The 23083-nt window shown below is 31.5% G+C and overlaps 2 protein-coding genes and 1 long non-coding RNA gene across 5 annotated transcripts; 2 read left to right on the top strand and 1 right to left on the bottom strand.

The window, feature by feature from the left end:
- On the top strand, positions 7807–14754 carry LOC109347153. Of its 3 annotated transcripts, XM_019586874.1 has the most exons (8): positions 10158–10609; positions 11445–11607; positions 12268–12550; positions 12932–13004; positions 13077–13167; positions 13261–13340; positions 13914–14199; positions 14253–14264. In XM_019586874.1, the coding sequence occupies exons 1-7, from the start codon at positions 10244–10246 to the stop codon at positions 14166–14168; spliced, it is 1311 nt and encodes a 436-aa protein (XP_019442419.1). In that variant the 5' UTR covers positions 10158–10243; the 3' UTR covers positions 14169–14199; positions 14253–14264. The 3 variants fall into 3 exon arrangements, with proteins under 3 accessions (XP_019442420.1, XP_019442419.1, XP_019442418.1); XM_019586875.1 differs by lacking the exon at positions 10158–10609 and adding an exon at positions 7807–7954 and having other exon boundaries at positions 13914–14754; XM_019586873.1 differs by having other exon boundaries at positions 13914–14754.
- Positions 16332–17021, top strand: LOC109347585. The gene is made up of 2 exons (XR_002107618.1): positions 16332–16613; positions 16787–17021. It is a non-coding gene; the product is annotated as an uncharacterized LOC109347585 (long non-coding RNA).
- On the bottom strand, positions 16796–21674 carry LOC109347584 (lipid phosphate phosphatase gamma, chloroplastic-like). Its single transcript, XM_019587511.1, has 2 exons — positions 20897–21674; positions 16796–17019 (listed from the first exon to the last, which is right to left on the bottom strand). Exon 1 carries the CDS (start codon positions 21573–21575, stop codon positions 20922–20924), a length of 654 nt encoding a protein of 217 aa, XP_019443056.1. The 5' UTR covers positions 21576–21674; the 3' UTR covers positions 16796–17019; positions 20897–20921.

Below are 23083 nucleotides of genomic sequence, written 5' to 3'. Positions count from 1 at the left end.
CTCCCACAGATGCTATAAGTTCTTGCGGGATTAGTTCTTTCAACTTCTCTCTCAGTTTTCTATTGTCTCCTTTTGCCTAAATTGGTTTCACACACTTACCTCATCTGACCTTTATCCATTGATTAAGTTGGACAAATGGGTTTTGCCCAATTGGATCTTTTTCCACATAAGAAGGGAGCTCAAATCCAACACATCTAACCTAAAGTCCACTAGCAACAACCTTAGTGGTGTTGAATATTAAACTGATGATTTCTAAAGGGAGATTAGAAGGGGAGTTTCTGCATAAATTCTGATTTTTTAGCCCAAGACTACATTTCACTGCAAATTAACCTAAGGTTTTCTCGTATCTTTTTTCCTCTAATGTGGATTCAGATTCTCTATATTATGTTCAAGAATAAGCTCAGCAACCACCATCTAAAAATTTCAGCTATCCACTAGGCTTGAGATGTATGCAAAAGAGAAACATAATCACTTTCTATTAAATTAAAAGTCTAATGATCATTCTGTAGCATTACTTTGTTATATAGGCTTGTTGTATTAAGCATTATGTTAAATAATTTGATGAGCTTGTATTCAGGCTATTAAGTCTAATCATATTAGCCATGACATTGTTGATATACATACAGTAACATTATAGTTTTCATATTTGTTGTAAACACTCAAAGCTAATTGCTAATAATAAATAGGCATATTAATATTTAATTTAAAAATAGTCAGTAGAAATTAATAATTAAATAATATATAGGCTAAAAGTGGTCCCTGAAATTGGGGGAACCACTATGTGAGAGGGGTTAGTTACCCAGCTTTTAGGGATAGAGGTTATTTGGGGTTGTGATGAGTTTTAAAAGAAAAAGGAAGAAACAGTGACAGAAGGACGAAAAAAAGAGATAAGAAAACATCAGAGTGAAAACTAGAAAAAACGAAAAGAGTATAGGCAGAAAAACAGAACACACAGGAAGGTGCCATAAAGGAGATAGAAGGCAACATCTAATCAACAACAAACAAAGAATTAAAGGATCAGTGGCGATTAATACATTGTTATAGCAATCACTGGTGCATCATTCAGGTTAGTCACTAATCTCTTTATAGCCACTGGTTACATTCAAGATATATATCCCAAAATATACATGTTGTTACATATTTATAGACATATATGTGTTTTAATGCCAATTCCATGAATGTCATAAAACTAAAACAATTACTCTACATGTTCATAATTCTAAGCATTCATAAACATCTTTCTATAGGCTGAAGTAGAAGTAGTGTATAATTCTAATAAATGGGTTAAATCATAAAAGTGTTGCTTTTAAAATACAGTGCATAAGCAAGTGAAAAAAGAAAAATCATCCTATTTCAGTAAGTGCCTCTAATTGTTCAAAGATTAACCAACAATATATGCTTAGTAAAACCATACTAGTTTTCATTTTGGCCTATATATATACCCATCCTGGACTTCCTCAACCACCATCCAAAAAGAATGGTCCCTCATAGATCCAGCAAGACGCTCCGGTGGCATATCGATGCGTTCCTCTGAACCAACACGTGATGATACTCATCCATAGGGATTAACTTGGAGGAGACAAAGATGAAGAGGAAATAAATGTCTTTGCTGCCAAACATCAATACCTTCTATGGTATCTGTTGACGGGAACAGCCAAGGCAACGGTGGAGGTCAAGCCATTTTCACAAAACTTCAACACCACGATTCCAATTTCCATAAACGATGCCGCTGCCATCGCCAAACCGCATCCAGGGGCGGGGCATCCTCCTTTGCACTCGGGTTGTCCCGAGCTCACGAACCTATGGTTTTCGCCGTGGGTAGTGCAGTTTCCTCCGCCATTTCCATCGCCCAAGCCTCATCATCCTTTTATGGGAGTGGTGTTACACCTCTGACTAGTGGTGCCGACAGCCCTGGGGTTGATTTCTTCTCCTTGTCTTCTCATAATCTCTAAGCAGATGGCTTATTGCCTTTTTAGGTATTAGGTTTTGCATCCTTTGGCAATTAATTGGGCCCTAAGTGACTTATCAACAAACATAGGCCCATCTGAGATGTTATGAGGTTATCCCTCTTAAGTTTTTTTAATTCATTTATTTTTGTTTGTTTTTTTGCTGAACATAATAATTAAATACCATGTTTATTTGTTTATTGGCTTTTTCATTGGTTATAGTTTGATTGTTGTTTGTTTTGTTATATTAAGGACATAATCTTACTCTAACTAAGTTAATGTTTACTTATTAATCATATAAACTTAGTGTCCAATGAGTTTGATAACAATACATTTAAAACTAAAAGTTGTGTCTTTTTAATAAATAAAATTATTTTCATGAGAAGGTAATAATGAGGTTATGACTCGTGTCCTATCTTACTTCTTACTTCAAATCGAGTATCGGTTGTGGTCACTTGTACTGCTCCTCTTATTCTTCAAAGTAAGAAGATGATTAACGACCAATGTCGACTCGTCATTTATTAATTCTCATCCTTTAAAAAATATATATGTAAGTCATTTAAAAGTAAAAAAATGGTTTTAAGTATTTTTGGGATTTAATAGCGAGGTTACAACTCGTATTGCATCTTTCTCTTCGCTTCGAACTGAGAACCGGTCGCGTTCATTTGTACTGTTTCTGCTATCTATCGAACTAGGAAGAAGTAAGCAATCAATGTTGACTCTTCATCTATTAATTCCACTCTAATTAAACTCAAATAAATTTCTAAATTCTATTTTTTAAAAATAAGATTAATATTAATGTTTTAATTATTTTGGAATTCAATAGTGGAGGTTACGACTCGTATTGCATCTTCCTCCTTATTTCGAGACGAGAACCGGTCGCGATCACTTGTACTGCTTCTGCTATCTATCGAAGTGAGGAGATGGTAAGCAATCAATGTTGACTCTTTGTCTATTATTTCAACTTCAATTAAATTCAAACAATTTTTAACTTTCTTTTTAAATCCAACCAAATTAAAAAATTTAAGAACTACGTAGTCTTGATTTCCCTATTGCACCCGGGGATACGTAGGAGCAATATGAACCTGTCAGACACAAATAAAAATATAAAAAATATTTTGTTTAAGCAATTTAATTTAAATAAATTAAGGGTATTCAATGTATGCAATTAGTTAGGGTACCGTTTTATTACGGGCGAACGGGGTGCTAATACCTTCCCCAATTCGTAATCGACTCCCGAACTTGGATATCAAAAATCCAAAAGCCCAATGTGATTGGGCTTTACAGATTTTTCTACATTTTTAACCATAAAATGTAGTGGCGACTCTAAGAGGTCGCGTAACATAAAATCGGGGCGCGACAATTGTCTATGCTTAAGATCGTCTCAATTAAAATTTATGAACTTTCGAATGAGTTTACGTGTTCAAATTTATATTGTTTATCAACACAAATGATGAACATTGATATATATATATATATATACTTACATGTATATGGCCAAATGATACTTTTAAAATGTTTTTATATAATATTTATAAAGAGCTCAAATATAAATTATACTCATATCTAGAAAGTAGATTTATGTAATAAATATAAATTATTTTTTAAAATAAGCATGAATATTCTGTCATATGTTTATATATATATGATTATATTTGTGATATTATAAATTTAAAGTTTCTTTTATTATATATATATATATATATAATCAAGGTATCTTATCACTTAACAAATCAAATTATAATTATACTTTGCTCAAGTTTAACTTGTTTATTTAATAAGGTCAAATTCAACTTGTTTGATTCATAAATCAGCTATTGATTCAACTCGTTTTATTCATTTTATGTATAAGTACAAGTGTATATATATATAGTCAATTCAACTCTTAAACTTGACACATTAGATTGTATTTTGCTCAAGTTTAATTTGCTTATTTAATAATGTCAAGTTCAACTTATTTGATTTATAAACTAGTTTATTGAACTAAAGAATAAATCGAGTTTTAAGCAAATATGGAATTAGTTTAATTCATCGGTCGTACTAGGTTTAATATATACGAGGTGTGTATAAATTTTTTGATATAGGCAAATCCATCCAATAAACCCAACTTCTCGATAAAAATTAGTTTTCATGAAGGAACCATCGGTGCACACAAAATTCCTATTATCTAATCCTTTATTTTTAATTAAAAAGAATTGTCATGATTTGTAAGTGGCAGAGTACTCACACCAAAGAAAAATCTATTACCTACATAACAAAAAAAATTCCTCATGACATATGTTAATCTCTCAAGCCTTCATGACACGTGTCAATCTCTCATCAAAACTAAAGGTCGCTCATGACATATGTCAATCTCTCAATCAAAACTTGTCCTCCAAAACATGTCAATCTTCCATTTTTGTTCATTGTACAATTTAATTCTAATGATTTATGGGCCCATATGTTTTTTATTCCATGGAGAAATTACATCTCACAATAAAGGGGATTGAATCATTTTTTACATGTGAATTACTTCTCCACCATTATCATTTCATATCTCCATATTCTTCTTCCCCTTTCATTTCATATTTCTCTTTTATTCTCTCATATGTCTACAATTCAATGTTTCATTCGTCAATCTTCATTTCGTTTAAACTTAATCTGATGGCTTCTATATACTGCTACTAAATCTTAATCATTGTAGATTTGTTCTTATTTTATAAATATGTTGTTTAAAGTGTATTTTTATTGATTTTTTTATTCATTAACTTAATATGATGGCTTCTGTATTTCGCTACTCAATCTTCATCATTGTAGATTTGTTCTTCTTTTGTAAATATGTTGTTTAAAGTGTATTTTTATTTTATTTTTTCATTCATTTGTTTACTTTTAGATATGTTCTTATTTTCTAGATATTTTAATTGATTTTTTGTTTATTATGTATGTGTATTCTTATTTTTTCTTTGATTTGTTTATATTGTATATGGTACAATTGATTTCATTATTTTGTAGATTTGTTCTTCCAATAATCATCTTTCTTAGTGTCTGATTTAGAAGGATTTCATCCCTAACAATAACCAAACATTCAATAACTATATTATGTATCCGATCTCCATTTATATATATACACACATTTAGTTACAAGTTATAATATTGTATTTCTTTGTTTGTTTTATGAATTTATTTATCTTCTCATCTTATCTCACTTTTATCATCTTATCTCTTCCAACAACGAATCTTTAAATCTCGAATCTAAATTATCTGCGGATCTAAAAACACGGACTCATACCCAACTCATTATGAGTATTTTTTGTGGATACGGTACCCATCTTCATCCCTTAAAGAAACCATACAAGTCTCATTGGTAGTGCAAGCAATAGCAACGGTTCCGATAAGGCCAAACTTCAAGCTTATCATAAAAGCTTATCTTTTGATATAACATTTAATATAAATTCTTTTATTCGTATTGTTTGGAGGTCATACTACTACTAATTCTTAGTCGCATTAATTTAATTTGTTTATTATTTATATATCATCATAAGCTGTACATGTGACAAAAGAACATTGTATAGTCATGCATCGCACGAGTTAACCACCTCGTTTAATAAATATTCCAAGGTTGATTATCACTACTATTCATGAAAACCTAGAGTAAACAAGGCATCAAGCTTCTTTGAGACTTGCGACTTATTTCAACTAATGTGTAACTTTGATGTAGGATTTTGTTAATATTAATCCTTAGAGCAGAACATAAGGATAAAAAACAAAATTAGTTTATATATGTCACCTCTATTTTGTTGGCTATAGTTGACGTTTTTAGTTTTAATTTATAAACAATAAGATTATCAACTATGATATTATACTTTGTTCATATTATAATTTGTTTATGAACTATGATATTTATTTTTACATAGTAAATTATAAAAAAATATATGAAATTATTTATTTATATTATTGGTATTTTGGTTGTTTTTTTATACTATTTTAAATGTATATATATTTTAATTTTATCATCATATATATTTACTATAACTTTTTAACTTTTAATATCTCATTACAAAGGTAAAAAAAATATTAAAATAAAAGACAATATAAAAATAAATATTTAAAAATAATATGATATACAAAAAAAATAAAAAGTTACTAAAATTGAATTAGAGAATCCACAAATTAAATAGTATACAAGTTATAAAATAAGCAATCCAATGAGATTTCAAAGAAGGTAAAAGTGTTATTAAAATCTGAGTGGTAAAATGAGAAGCTAAATTGATTGGAAAAATTATCAAACATACATACATGTGCAACGATTTTAAATTATTTTTTTAAAATAAACAAAAACAACAAACTTTCATCCATACAAAAAAAAGTAAATCTTAACAAAACCATGACTAGATACTAGACTGAATCCAACTAGACATATATAAGAAAAATGCTTTTGCACTAAAACACATTTATTAAGATTGATAATGTGAAACATATTATTTCTTATTGGACTGTTTTTAAAAATATAGGATACGTTTCTTTTAAAACTTAAATAATAAGTTATTTTTTAAGCTTTTTTCACAAAAAAATAAATTGTTTAGTATACTACTTTTCTTAGAAAAGTTTCTTATTTTATATTCCTTAATAAGTGATATCTTGCTTTTATGAATACAAAAAAATAATTTGATTAATGAATCATTTATTTAAGTAATAAATAATTATTAAATTTTAAAAAGTGAGTATCATATATTTTTAGTGTATTAAGTAGGGATCGTAAAAAATCTTACGCGTGGGTATTCATACCCGCAATTGATACCCACAATAATAGCGTGTGTATAAGAACGAATTTTATGTACTCACCTAGTGGGTATCCGCAAATTATAAATTTATTTTTTAATTAAATATGTATATATATATATATATTATAGTTTTTATTATTTTAAGATTATATATCATATACTTGATTATTATTTCATAATAAAATTATACTTATTCATGTAATAATTATTTGTATATATTGATTATTATAAAATATATAAAAATATAATTACAATATACTCTATCCATATGGGTACCACAAATATTATGAGTTTGTGAATAAAAAAACACTACACACTTCTACATGTACCTATTGTGTCCCTAGTCGTAAGTAGCGGTTAAGTAAAATCATCCTAAATTTATAATCTATCAACATCAGTAAAATTTGTTCAAAGGTGTGATCCACTTTCACTATATTCCATCACTTTCAGGTCAAAGTGTTTTATATTTCCTATAAAATAAATTAATATAAAAATAGTGTATTTTATATTTGAACTTTGAAAAACAACTTTAAAAATAATAAACAAATGAGAGTGATGTTTAACTACCCAACCATACAATACATGTAGGACTTATAAATTATACTTAATACATAAAAATATGAAACATGTCTGCTTCAAACTCATAACATGTCTCAATGGTGCCACTTCTCTCCACACCTTACTATATTATTTCAGAGCTTCTTTCCATACACATTGATCAAGGGAAGGTTTCATATACCCTCAAGAGCAAAATTCCACTATGTAAAAAAGAAGAGTACAAGAAATCCTCTTATAATGATGAGGACAAATGACAATATTTTTTCTCACAAATACTCTCTCAAATGGAACAAGAATTCTCACCAAGAATGCACTCACAATATATGTGTAAATGAAAGAGATGTTGTGTGTTGTGAAGATGATTTTGAAGCTCTCTATATGTGTCCTTTTATAGGCAAGCAAAGTCTTGGTATCTTGGATTCCAAGCATTGGATGCTTGGAAACAAAGCCATAAAAGTGACATAAAATGCCCTTAAAGAGAGCCATAAAATTGTCATAAAATTCTTTTAAGGCATAGTAATGAGAGGCATCTAACACTTTTGAAAAATAAACACAGTTATCTGAATTTCCATTGTTCAGCTTAAGGTTGTGTTGATTTTCTCTTTGGTCCATTTTTCCACTTCCATGCCAACTGATAATAAACAAGGCCTTGGCACCAGTGAAAATAGAGATGATATCCCAATTCAAAAGGTGACTCGGTTTCTTTTTTATTTACTTTAGACTAAACTATTATTATATTTGTTTTATATGTTACATAAATAATCATGTCATTGGTTTTTTAGGAGTTTTCAATTGAATTTGTAGAAGAGATAGAAATTTATGTTCTAGGATAGGTTGGGAATTTGCTTTTACACATTGCCTTAGTATAAATAAGAGGGATTTGTAGGTTTAACTATCCCTGATATTTGATCTCATTGAACCAGACCTGTTTCATAATTTTAATCTGCTAAGATGTTTCAGTCTCTCAATTGTGTGGAACTTGTATATTCCATTTACAATTGAGTTAGTTCTTAGAAATTTGGACTATTAAAAGGGTGGCAGTTGGAGTCTCCACTTATGGTTAGTTTAGAAATTGGATTTTGGAAGGGAAAGAAATGAAAGGGAATGCTTGAGACTCATCTCACAAGTATATTTTCATGGCTCCCAAATTTTCATTTTCTCTTATTTTCCCTCTAAAATCTAACTTTTAAACTAACCCTTAGTGAGATACGCGGTCTTACTTTAAGAGGAATAATAAGTTGTTTATAAGAAGTAGGGCATATATACACCAACCAATTTAGTTAATTAATATAGCTAACTTTTGGGGGGAAATAGAACAAATTTTCCTGATATGTGCAATGTAAAATGAATGGAAGTGGTAAATAGACAAATGAAATAGAGAAAAAAGTTGAAGAATAACATCAAAAATTTTAACATAAAAAATATATTTTAGAATTGGGATCTAACAACGTATGTGTAAAACTTCAATCTCACCCAAACTAGAATGGAAACAACGTATGTGTAGACTTTAACTAGGAATAGTTTAGTCTAATATTATGTTAAATATTTACTCTCACCCACTGGTTCTCTGCTCACTTGATTGTCATGATTTTCTTTCTTAGAAATTCCCTTTATATAGTGAATGAAGATGAAAGCTTCTTCATAAATATTAGTGAATAATTAACATTTGTTATATTTCAAAGACAAATGTTATCTTGAATTTTCTAAGGTCAACTTAGCACTCTCCGAGAACGAAAGAATAAGATTTAGGAAAAGTTATCATTGATTATATTTGATAGATCATTTACTAAGATTCAATGGTCATCATCTCCCATCAAATAAGGATGTATTCCAAACACTAACTCATAAGATTTTGTTTTGGTTTACATTTTTGCCCTTTATCTCCATTAATCATTATTAATATTACTCCACTAACTATTTCATTTACTCTAAATGTAGTTGCCAATACTAAGGGCATAATTGGAAATTAAGTTATTAATGATTTTTTGATCAAGTAAATAGAAACAACAACAATAACAAAAGTAAGAAGTTGTTTGTCAAGAATCAAAACATCAACCCTCCTTCACTTGGACGAGATCCTCTGTTCCAAAAAGTATTTGTCTTTATGTTTCTATCCAATAGTATTCCATAAAATAATATAAAATTTTGATTTATTTTTTTTATAATTTTTTAATTAAATGATATATTTTGATTGATTTGAGACACCAATGAAGAGATAAAATTCATCTCCTTCACTTTCCTTATTTATTTTCCACACGTACCTATTCATTGGGAGCATATTTTCTCTCTCACTCTATGTTCTAGTGTTTTTTTACTAATAACATTAAACAACATATGGAATGCACACTTTGTGGGATAGAATGTAGTGCCCTATTCATTTGCATGCCTTTAGTTATCTAGTCTCTTCACCCTTAATTAAGCCCATTAATGGTAAATACTGTCCAAAATCTTCTAAAGATTTTCCATTATTATAGTGCTAGTGACGACAGATGATCGGGTTCCATATTTAGATTAGTGAAAGCTTCAATAGTTTAATTGAATGCTAATTAGTTCTTGACTTACATGCTTAAGTTACATAAGCAGTGACATCATCAGAACTCAGATTGCCTTGATATCTATCTATTTTTATGCTGGCAATAAACACCTAAATGATCATGTCTGCCTTTTCCAATAAATATCTCCTAGAAATACATTCTTTGACCTTTTGATATTTCTTGTGATCTAAGAGAGTCTTACACTACTAGACAATTATCTTGTTATTACATAATTTCAGTCGAATAAACTTACTTTAACACACGCCAACTAAAATACATATTTCTGAAATATTTGTGTATTAACTGTAAGATTTAATACTTAGAAGCTGAATGAGTAAATTATTTCATGCTCTATTTTTAAGAAAGTTTTCTTCTGCTTCTTCATGTATAGGACCTAAAGTCATCTAAAATAAGTGAGGAACTCCCAAGTAAACAACATGAAACAATGCAAAACCTTATCTTGGAGATACCCACAAGAACACTTAAGGAAACAAGTGAAGACTTTTTAACAATAAAAATGCCTCCAACTCCACCATCACCTCCCACAAGAGTGAACTCCTTCTCAAAAAATAGATCAAATATTAAAAGCTTTCTTCCCGAACTAAGTTCTAAAATTTGCAACACAAGTTCAGAGATTGAAAAGCCTGCCTTACTTGCACTTCAAGGTTCATATACAATGGAAACTAAAAAGCCTCTTATTTTGAGGACATTTTCTCTTACAAAACTCGCCGCAAGTACGGGGAAGACAACATCATCCTTACCTGTAGATTCAAATCCAGAGTCTACATATGGAGGGAACATAGTATCTGTTGTGAGTAGCTTTGCAACTATTGCACTATGTATTCAATTATTGAACATAATTGATAATGGTTTCGATTATAATCACCTTTGAAGGAACCCTTTCTTCCTTGAAATGTTTCTATTATGCTTTGTATATAAATAGCTAGGCTATGAATTTGTATGCATATGTTTTTCTCTCAAACTCTCAGCTATATTTTTTGTTTGTTTGCTTAATACATCTTACTTCTTTCCCAAGTTTTTTGTCTAAATAAAAGCCAATAAAACTTAAATCTTTCAAACAGATTTAAGTGTGACATAATTATGCAGATGATTCTTTCAGCAGTGACTCTCATTTTCATTACTATATTAGTTTCAAAATTTTCCTAACATAGCAATGTAGAATTAATGTAGATTTAATCATGACTTAGTAGATTGACATCAAAAATTTCTGTATTGGTATGATTTTGCATGCATATCTCTGATAAATATGCTAATGTAATTATAAATCCAAAGCACAGAATGTCCTTCTTCAAGAGATGCATCTTTTTAATTCCTGATCAGTCAATGCTATATCTCTTTCTCCAATTTACTCTTAACTCACTACAACACTTTTAGTTTAATATACTAATATTATAAAATAAATGTCATTATTATGCTCTTTTACACTTATACAAATCTCCAATTTATATAATTTGATATCTTCAGGATAATTTATATTTGGGGTTGAGTTTTAGGAGGAAAGGAAGAGAAAAAGAAGGCTTTGGAGACATCTTATTAATGTATTTCATGGCTCTCAAAGCTTCTTTTTTCTTCAAAACTCAACTTGCAAACAAAACGTTAGTAGCTTATTTTCCCTCATTTTACAGGAAAGGGGAATCCAATTACCAATTCATCGTTCCCTTTCAGTTCCTGAGTTTACCAAAGATGAAAATGTACCTGTAGGTGGGATGTTTCGTATTGTTCCAACCACACCAAAATTGGTTGAAAATATAGCCACAACAACTCCAACATCTATACCTGTTGATACTGGTAAATGTTACTTTTTCATGTTTCTATGATAAAAGGTCTACTTAGCTTGTAACCCTTCAACAATGTCTTCACTGTCTTGATAAAACAATATGCTAAATGGAAATGGAGTGAATTTTATTGATTACTATCATTATGACCAAGTTTTAATCTGGGTGTGCAACCGCTATATACGTCGATATATTAAAGGTTTTGTTGTGCTTCACTTGTGTACAATACCAAAAAACAAATTTTGATGTGCTATCTCTATAGTTTTTATTACAGTTGCAGATACCTAATACCCCATACGCTATCCTATCAAACAAAGATATGCTAGGGGTATATTGAGTAGGTTTCTTATTTGTTATAAGTCATTCATATAAGTGAATGTACATTTACCAATTTTTTTTTTTTTTACTTAAACTGTAGTCGGTTCATTCCTTAAAAGGAACCAGTTTGCAAAAGAACCACAAATTGGTACGAGAAGAACCAATTCGCGGTTTGCTATCAAAATGAGAGAATTGTGTTTGAATGGTTATCTCTCATATTTGTGTTGCAACATTCTCTTGTTGGTTTAATCTACACAAACATAATTTTTAGAGTTAACTACTGCCTTTGATTATATTGATAACTCCCACATTAGAAATTAAGTTGAATCAATAACCAACTTGTGCATTGGTTCAGTTGAAAATGAGGATCGCAGTGAAGATATTCCTGAAGAAGAAGCTGTTTGTAGAATTTGTATCACTGAATTAGGAGAATGTGCTGAAACTCTTAAATTGGAGTGCAACTGCAAAGGTGAACTTTCACTGGCTCACCAAGAATGTGCAGTTAAATGGTTTAGCATTAAAGGTAATAGAATATGTGATGTTTGCAAGAAAGAAGTTCAGAATCTTCCTGTCACTCTTTTACGAGTTCAAACTGTTCGAGAGCGCAGAGGTCAGCAAGCTGAGATTTCTCATTACAGGCAAGGGGAAGTTATTGCTTTGCTTGAGTAGTTGTTTTATTTTAAGGGGAAAACTCTCTAGATTATCTAATAAGGCAATTGCTAAGCAGTGCAAGGATTAAAAAGATACAAGTTTTTATTGTGAAGTAGTGTGCTTAATATATGGAAAAGTAATGTATTTATTCTTCTCAATAAAGTCTTGTATGTTTTGTTAAGTTCTTAACTACTGCCTCGAAGCCTTGTTTCATTGATAAGCTTCTAGATATGGATTGTTAAAATGTAAAACTGCATGCCTATATGAATATACGAACAGAGATATGTTGTCTCATATGTTGTCTCATAACAATGATAATAAAACAAAAACAACTATGATAACACAGAACTAATGTAAAACTATTACAGATTTTGGCAGGATGCTCTCATTCTTGTCATTGTCAACATGCTGGCTTACTTTGGCTTTCTTGAGCAGCTTCTTGTAAGTTCAACAAACTCTTAAATAATATTTCCATTATCTCAGATATGAATTCCTAGTTTTATTATTGGACAGGTATCAAAAATGGGATCTACTGCAGTTGCCATGTCACTCCCATTTTCTTGTATACTAGGTTTTCTTGCAAGTGTGACAGCTACAACAATGGGTAAGGCTTTTTCTACTTTTGGACAACACCCTGTACTTGAATTCATCCTTTGAAATTACACAATTTTCACTGATTCCTCCAAAATTTTCTTAGTGAGGAGAAGCACTGTTTGGGTTTATGCAACTGTTCAGTTTGCTCTGGTGGTTCTTACTGGACACATTTTCTACTCATTGGTAAGAAATTCCTTTTGCAACCATAGTTATAGGGCATGTATTTTGTTGTCGATTTTTGGGAAAGAAGAAAATGAACAAGCTCAGGGGCCAGCTAAGTATATGTTCCTCACCAGCTTTATCCTTCTACCTCCCTTGCCTATGCAGAAAGGTTTTAAATTACGATTTGCAACTGCACTTGCGGCTGCAATATTGAAGTTTTGGCGGCCATTGCAATCACAATGGTGCTGCATTTTCTATTGTTTGTGTTCACAATTGCCGTAAACACAACTCACCTACAATTCTGACTACAACCGCAATTTTAAACCATGTTATATTGAAATTCTAAAGGCAACTTGTGTTCGAACAAGCTTGTGTTATATTGTAAAGATGAATGACTATATGGCAAAATTTTGTTCAGGTTATAGAGCAATTATCATTGAGCTGAAGGCTAACAAGTCAAATGTATTTTAAAGTAGAATTGTTGTGGGTTTCATTATGTTAGTTTTCAACTGTATGGATAAAGATTAGTCAGAATTTGAATAATAATAACCTTTCTAATATTAAGTTTTCTAATACAGTTTATTGGGCTGGCAGGTTCATATACCAGCTGTTCTAGCTATACTACTTGGTACATTCACTGGGTTTGGAGTTGTAATGTGTGGAGCTACTATTCTTGCTGAGATTTTCAAGTTGAGTAGGCGAATAGAGCTTGCTCGGTCGAATCAACAGCCTCGTTCCGAGCACGCGGTACTTCCTAATCAATCATCATCTGCAGAATTTCATCAAGTTCAGACTGATTCTCATTACCCTGAAAGTAATTTGGGATACTCGCCAGCACATGTGATTTGAAAGAATACTTTTAATCTTATTTCCTTTAAAGGTGGCATCATAAAGGTATTTGGTTTTACATAGAGAGCATACTGTATAGACAAGTTTGAGTACATTGCTAATGCATCGGATCCAACAGAACTCCGAAGTTAAGCTTGCGCTTGGGGAGAATAGTACTAGGATGGGTTACTCCTCGGATGTACGCATATTACACCTCTGTTTTTTTTGCCTATCAAAAAAAAAGTTTGATTAAATTCAATTCTAGCTCTCCTTTTTTAATCCATGATACAGAAGTGGAGTGAGGGTGGGAACATGGGGATACCATGGTAACTCCCCAACACAAAAAATAAACAAAAAGTTGATTATCCTTTTTTATAGTCATATATTTTGTTGAAGGCCCTCTTAAAGTGAAAAGTTTGTTATCCTTTTCATATATCTAGTTGATGGTCCTGGTAGAGTGAATTAAAATTTCAAATATCTGGTGGTTCTTTCCATTTCATAAGGAAGTTTTATTTTTGTGAATGTGGATGTGAGGAAAGGGTGAAATGTTATTTTACTTTTACATGATTGTAAAGCACCTATTATGACTTGCCTTAGGAATAATGAGGCATTGTCCCTCACCATAACCTGTTTAGGATTAGTCAAATGTGTTGTATGATTGGTGATGAACTGATGATCAGTTGAGTTTAAGATTTGTCCATCATGTTTGTTACTGATTGGCTGATTGCATATTATAAAAATGGGTCCGGATCGTTCAGCTTTGAATCAAAATTGGATTGATTTGATTCGGTCAATTTTAGTTTTGAACTAGTGACTCAGATGGTCGAATTGGTTGGACCAACAGAGTAAATTAAAATATATTTTTTAAAATACAATCAAAATGACATTGTTTTGAGAAGGAAAAAATCAAATAATTTCAATTTATTTATAATTATGATTGTTATTTGTTAGCTTGTGTTCTAGCAAAAAATCTTAGTTGTTTAATTAAATTTTAAATTTATTGTTCTAACAAAAGTTTGTAGTAGTGGAAACTTTTATATTAGTTGTTTAATCATGTATGATAATGATTTTAATTTTGGAGTAGAGTTACTAAATAATAGTAGTTAGTATTATGAATTTTATAATTTTTTAATGTGAATTAGTTAATTAATTTAATCATTAATTCACTAGTCTAACTAATAATTGATTAATCTAGTATCCGAATTAAGTCATTTATTGATCTCAATTTAATAACCTTGATTGATTGGAAGTGATGGTAGTCACTGATCACCAAAATCACTAATATCAAGTGCTTCTATATTTGTTATTGGTAATATAGTTTGCAAGAAGATCAAAGTTATAAGTATATCTTTCAATTATACTTGGGCAAGTAGTGAAACCATATGAACACTATCCTAACGAACAATTAAAGGTCATTTTAGAGCCAATAGGGGTCACAGTTAACCAACCTAGATGCTGACGAGTTAGTTTGTCTAAGTTATTGCCCAACGATTATAAGTTTTGACCAATTGATAATTGTTTTCACAAAGTAACCTCAATATAAAAAGTATATATTTTTTCAACTACATGCCCATGGTATATGAATATGTTTTGAGAAAAAGATATATGCATCGATGTAAGAGTTTTTATATTGTCATTGTATCATTCATCATTCAAATTTAATTACTATTAATTCTTACATGAAATAATACAAATTAACAATAAATGATGTATTATCTGTGTATAAATCATTACATTAACAAAATATATATATATATATTAAACTTATATTTTTAGTTTATAATTATAAGTTGTAAGATATATAAATTAAAATGATAAACCAACACATCAAATTAGAGCATGTTTTTTTTTTTTTGCTTCTACTTCTTAGTTTATAAACTTTTTTCATAAACTAAGTTTATTACCCAAACAAAATTTATAAACACGCTTATAAACCAAAATAAGTAAAGCAATCTCAACCAGACATACATTATGTCTCGATATAGAAACAAAGTTAAAATATACCACATTACATATATTTTAATAACCATAAGATTTTTATCAATCTGAACTCCATATGAGGATGATTACACAATCAGCATGATACCTTATCAACTTTTTTCCAACAAAAAATACAAAACAACTGCCAAGTTGAAATCAATAAAAAAGCTTCATTCACGTTTCAATCAAAACTTTATCCACTTCAAAATGAAAACTTCATCACATTTCCTTAAATGAATAAATTTATTACATTAAATGATACTATTAAGCCAAATCATGTTCCAGACTGTACTCGGATTCCAACATTAAAAACCTGAATGTCACTTAATCTCAATGAAAGTTTAAAATCAAACTAAAAAAACAAGAATAAAATTGATGTTGCAAATAAAGTTGCTCCAATAAATAATAATAGATGAAACATACTAGACAAATCCATGATCAGTTGCAGGGTTCTTATCTATATATCTTCTTTTATACCAAAAAAGAGTGTAATATTTATACACTATATAAATTTATACACAATCAGTACATCATCCACCATTCATTTGTATTACTTTTTTTGAAAAGTCGATGATAATAAAACATGAATGGTAGATGATATAGTGAGATGTATAAAACTCATACATTATCAATGCATACATTGTTTTTCTCAAAAAAAGAAAACAAGATAAAATATTGAATGTCTATCTTTATAGCATCAGGCAAATCATCTATTGTTGCATCAGTTCTTTCTCTACAGGCATTATAGACCTAAAATACCATACTCTCCTCTGTTGCCTCTTCACAAATGCCATTTTTGTACCTGATCTTCTAGCATCTGTAGTGAAATGCTCCAGAGAAGAAGCTTATTAAACAACTGTGCCATAAAAACTGTAAAAAAATCCGGAATGGTCTGCATGGCAAAATGAAGAAATGCAAGGTCAGTTGTTAAAACATTAAATGCCTAAGCATATATAAACATCATATATTTATAGTTATAAATATATTAGAGTTTGAATATTTCTGCTCTTTGCACAAATTATAAACTTAATTGTGGAGAATATTGAATTGAAGAGATATAATGTACATGAATCACAGTAATGTCTTCAAATGCATAGATTATTGACTATACTTGAGGAAGCAATAAATCCCCAAAGAACGAATAAAGATCTGTTGTTCCAAATCCCGTCACGCACCAAGGACAATGAAGCAAAAACAGAAAAAATAATAAATGTTTAAATTTTTTAATTGACATTATATGTTTTCATTGGTGCGGAACAGGATTTGGGGCAACAAATCTCTTCTCCCAAAGAACATTGTCCTTGCTGGTTAGTACCCCAAGACAAATATAACTTTGTCTATAACTATTGCTGCTGTCAGGATGGATTATTGCAGCTACATATGGCTGAGCATGGTGTGATTAGCATTGTATCATCTATGCCATCTTTCTCCTAAGTTGGAGGGTTATAAAAGGGTAATTAGTAAGCAAGGAGCAAAACAAACATTGGCAGACAGCCCCACAGTCTTAATTATTGGAATTCTTAGATTGTTCTAAGCAATCTGTTACGACAAAAGTTTTATGCTTCTTTCCGAAATTTACATCCGATATATTTTGTTACCCTTTTTATATATTTTGTTACACTTAAAAAGTTCCATTTACAGTTCAATGCCTCTATTTGGTACCAACTTTCAAACTAAATCTCTACAGTTTGATATGTAATCAACAATTCCCTATACAAAATAGTAGGGTCCAGCCACCATCATTCCTGGCACATACTTATTGATCCTCCAGTGCCTGTGATTATCAGGTTGCATCACATACCAAACAGTCATGGAAGACACCAAAAAAAATTCACATCCTGATTCTATACATCCTTGGACTCGCTTTCCCCAACTCAGCACCATAAATGGATCACTGAGGTGTTTAAAAGAGCTTAAAGAGGAGCTTATTTTAACTTATGAGAATGGCTTATCAACATAGCTCATGACAATTTTACAAGTGCTTATTCAATAAGCAATTTTGAAGTAAGGTAAAAAGAACTTATTTTCATAGCTTCTCTGGCAACTTATTGAAATAAGCTAAAAACCAAAAATAGGAAGGTCATACGCTATTTTGTTAAAATTTTCTCATAAGCTTTCCTAGACGCACCTGAAATAGCTTATTAATAAGCAGATAATTAAATTGTTTACCCGAAGGGGATCTTGACTACATATGACTAATTTACCTTCCAAGTTCAGGAATGATGACATGGTCATTGCAGCTAAGCCGCTTAAATGTCTAATTTTACATGCATGATTCATAAATATCAAGAAGCATCTGAAATAAAATTCATACAGTGGACTACAAATTCCACAAAAAATATAGTCGTGTAAACATGAAAGACCTCAAAATTGCAGATTTCTATAACTATTTAACCAGAACAGAGCTAGAGTTTGAAAAGCCCACTGAAAAATGAGAAAGTGGAAGAATCAAAAAATATGTATCTACTTTTAGAGAGTAGATGGGCATTTTCTTTTTCCCTTGTAGAAGGGCAAGGTACTACTAAACATTACCCCAGAATTAACCATATTAATTGTGTCATATATATTTGACTTAAGATTTAGCCTTCAATTGCCCAAGTGAAGTGACAATAGAATAGAAAGTATAAATAAGCCCAAAATGTTACAACTAAAAAGCAATTACCCCTTATTTTTATCAGCACAAGACTAAGCACACAGCACAACAGGTTCCTTTTTTGGTAAGGCCTGGTTTCTCCCCTGTGGATTCAGTGGAGGGCGCACTAATGCAGCCATTGGGAGCATTGGTGAGAATTAAAAACCAATACTCTCGTTGGATCTCGTCCAACCAAATGACCTTCCAAGACAGGACTGGACTTGAACATAGTAAGTACAGCCTGAGAGGTAAGTGAAACCATGTTTTCCCATGAATTCAGAAACTGGTTCAAACTTCAAAGGGAACAATTTCACAATTAACAAAGAACAACTGTTGTCAATAGCCTATATATACCCATGTAAAACCAACCAACCTAAGGTAAGAAACAATTAAATGCTACTGTAAGAACTCCAAACCCCGAAAGATGCATGCCTGCTATTCAGCATTTCAGTTTGATCAGCAACCAATCACAGCTGAAAGGATAGGCTGCTAACAATGAATAGCACAGCTACGTGATATTAGAAAGCAGGACAGTAAGTATTAAGTACAGATATATATATATGTGTGTGTATTGTCACAACTCACAATAGACTAGTGAGAACCTCCACTAAGAATTCCTACCTTATGGCATTAAATTCATCCCATCCTTCATAATAATGCCATAACAAGCATTTGAAAAGCTTTAAAGAACAAATATAAATTGGAAACATGTTTAGAAAAATCCACCAGTGCAGTGAATTTCATCGAAAGAGCACAACATGAACTCAAGATTAAAAAGGTTTCACAATATTACAAGGGAAGAAGGATTCCAATCAAATAACATTGAGCTTCATTTCACAAGATTTACAAGCTTTATTTGGACAGCATAGGCATCTCCTCTATGATTTACTCAGTTTACAGATGATATTAAACTTTAGTCAGTTTATACCTTAAACAAGCACGGAGATTAAAAAAAGCAAGCATAATAGCAATTGCCTCCTCTACCATGTCATACAAATAGACAATAAAAGTAACTCTAATTAAATGTACAACATTCACAAGTCACAACATTGATAAATCACGTCTAACTCAAATAAAGCAAAATGACAAACAAGACCATACTTTAAGAAAACTCACATCATTATAATTCGATTAATTGACCTTTGATATATACTTATGAATGAAATGAATGCATCAATGACTATGAACATGGATTGTACACTACTTGATTAGTTCATGGTTCATGGACACAAGTATAGGCATGAGCTAGAGCAAACCTAAAGAGTTTTCTGATTCAAATTATTATTTTTTTGGTTTCCCACAGGTATCCTCGCACTGGAAGCAATCCTGTCCGAGCCGGGAACATCCACAGGTATATGGGGCTAACTCTCCCAGCGGACATTTTTTCCATCCACAAGACTCGAACCCGAGATCTTGCTTAAGGGGAATCAAGCATGTACCACTTGAACCAACGCCCGTTGGTTGATTCAAATTATTTAATCAAACACAAGATTGTAATCAGATTTATATTTCCTTACAAATTTACAGATTAGGACCACAATAATTTTCACTCTACAACTCCAAACTAAATCCAAGTCTTATTAATTTTTTAGTCCCAGTCTAAAATCTTAAGACAGAACACACAAGATCCAAAGCAATCAAGTAATATAATGACCCTAAATTGCATATCTCACCGAATTCTACAAGCTAAAGAGATACCAAATCTCTAATACCAGGTACTAAAACTTCCCTTATCAGAACATAAACAGAAACAGACTAAGGGTGCTGCTGATCAGTAACTCTATCTCTATCATTCAAAGTTAATAAATCTAATCCTTCTAAAACTAGTAACACTTGGTACTTTTAGTTTGACCATAGATAGAGAATGTATGTATGCAGAAAACGATATATTACCAAACAGGATGTAGTGTGTATATATGCATGTTTTGCATTATCAACAAATCTTTATCGTGGGGCCGGCTACATGGATCAAAGGTCATTATGTCAGTCTATCGTAGATATGTTTTGCATTATCCTTCTAAAAAAACCATAATAAACATGCACCATATGTCCCAAATCCCAGTAATAACGAATTAATATTTCGAAACGTGTTTACATCATCACAACAGATAATAATAGCTTTCGATTTCAAACATACCTAATCAAATTTTGTTTCCAAACAATCATTCAGACTTGGAAACGGAAGCCAGTCTTCGTCTTTCAGCTCTCGCCATCTCATACTCAAACTTCAAAACATTATCAATATGTGAAGTATCCTTCACATAAAACACCCTCCCAAACACACTCTCTTCAATAACCGGAAAATACACACACAACACATTATTCACAACCCAAAACCAAACCGCACCAAGAACAATCCCCAAACCAGTTCCAGCAAAAACTTGCGCCACAGTATGGTACCCCAAATAAACCCTAGAATACATCGTAAAAACCGCAATCGACCACGTGACAAGGTGCAGGATCACGTGGCGCGAAGAGAATAAAAGCAACGTTAAGTAAGTGGCGAAGAAGAACATGTATTGACAGTGACTAGAAGGCCAGCCATGAGAATCACACATTTCGAGGAGGAAGCATGTTTCAGGGCGAGCTTGTTGGACAGTGGTTTTGATGAATTCGTTGATGAATTGGGAGAAGATGAGGCCGAGGGCGAAGAAAATGCCTTCGAGTTCGCGGCGGAAGATGAAGTGGGAGATGAAGCCGCCGAGGCTGATGAAGACGGGGATAAGGGAGATCCAGGCGAGGAAGTGGCCGAGGGTGTCGCCTCTTTGGTAACGGACGTGGGTTAGGGTTACGGCTTTTAGGGACGGTGGTGGCATGGTGGTAGATCTGACAGGAGAGGGTGGATAAGATGTTGATGTTTTGGGATCTGGAGAAAAGATGATGATGATTAGTCTTTGCCCAACAAATGGGACGACATAATTCCTTTTAACGGAAATGAATGGTTTTTTGTGGGGTAGGAACTACGGGTAGGCGTGGGACTGGTTGGAATGAATTAAGCATGTTCTTCATCCATCCTTAACTATTGATTGGATCAATTTTTAAATCTGAAACTGTCCCAACTTAGGATGAGATACGTGAGAGATGGGTCCAAAATAAGACGGCTCAATAAGGATCGGTCCGAGTTGGAAAATGACAAATGTAGATTTTTTTCTCAAATCTTTAAGCATGCACAATCAAAATTATCATAATATGTATATAAACTCAACTAAAATCTGCATGCACACATACATCATTATATAAACTACAAACCGTAGATTGCAACCTTCAAACTAAAAACTATCACAATCACATGACTGAAATTTAGAGAAGACATTAAAAATTAATTAAAAAGTTTACAAATGTCGATATAAGTTGAAGTGTTTTTGTAAATGATAAAAAAAATACACAAGAATTGAAATTACAACATGTCAATACTCAAAAGTTCACACAAAAATGAATACAATAACTAGCTATTAACTGAAAAATAAAACTTAAATTTGAGTTCACACAAAGTATACAAAAACTAAAAATTAATTGGTTTTCTATCAATCAAGATTCTGGTTGTATGTTCATCTTTAACTCCTTGTGACTCAAGAATCTTTGCCACCAACTCTATAAGAAAAATAGTCAAAATTACATAATGCATATTTTTAATTGAATTAACCAAATAGTAAAAAGAAGTGAACTCACCATCAACAAATTTCTCAATGATGTCAAATTGATCAAAATCTTTATCATCAAACTTGTAGGTATTTGAGTTATATGGGCTGAACATAATAAGTATTGATAAGTACTTATTCAACTATTCCTGATATATAACTATAAGAGACGAACCAGGTGACCCGGACATACACCCGAACCCTTCCTTTTTGACGACGGGTCTGTCCCTTTTAATCGGATTTGTCCTTTTTTATTTATTTGGACGAGTCAGACCCATCCCTAAGTCATCAGGTTGAGACGAGTCTACGGGTTGAGCCGGGTCTTGCTCACCCCTAGTAGAAACTAATCGTTTAGGGATATTGATCCAATAATCAAACTCTGGCCTTTTGATCATTGAATCATGTGGATATAATGACGCCTTATACCACTAAATCAACATGTGTTGGTGAAATGTATGGTTTTCATGAAAGACTATTGAAGCATAAAAAAATCTTACATTGCAAATTTATCTTGAGAAAAAAATATATTAATTGGTAGTATATGAGTTTTATATATTGTCAATATATTATTCATTATTCATGTTTTATCATTATTCATTCACTCTCTGAATAAAACTAATACAAAAAATGGTAGAAGATATATCCGAGTCATTTATTCTTATAATCTTCTCATTCGTAAAAAATTG

Source organism: Lupinus angustifolius, chromosome LG05 (assembly GCF_001865875.1).
Source record: "Lupinus angustifolius cultivar Tanjil chromosome LG05, LupAngTanjil_v1.0, whole genome shotgun sequence".
Lineage (NCBI taxonomy): Eukaryota > Viridiplantae > Streptophyta > Magnoliopsida > Fabales > Fabaceae > Lupinus > Lupinus angustifolius.
The sequence above is the reverse complement of the archived record's forward strand: the minus strand, read 5'-3'. Positions and strand labels throughout refer to the sequence as shown.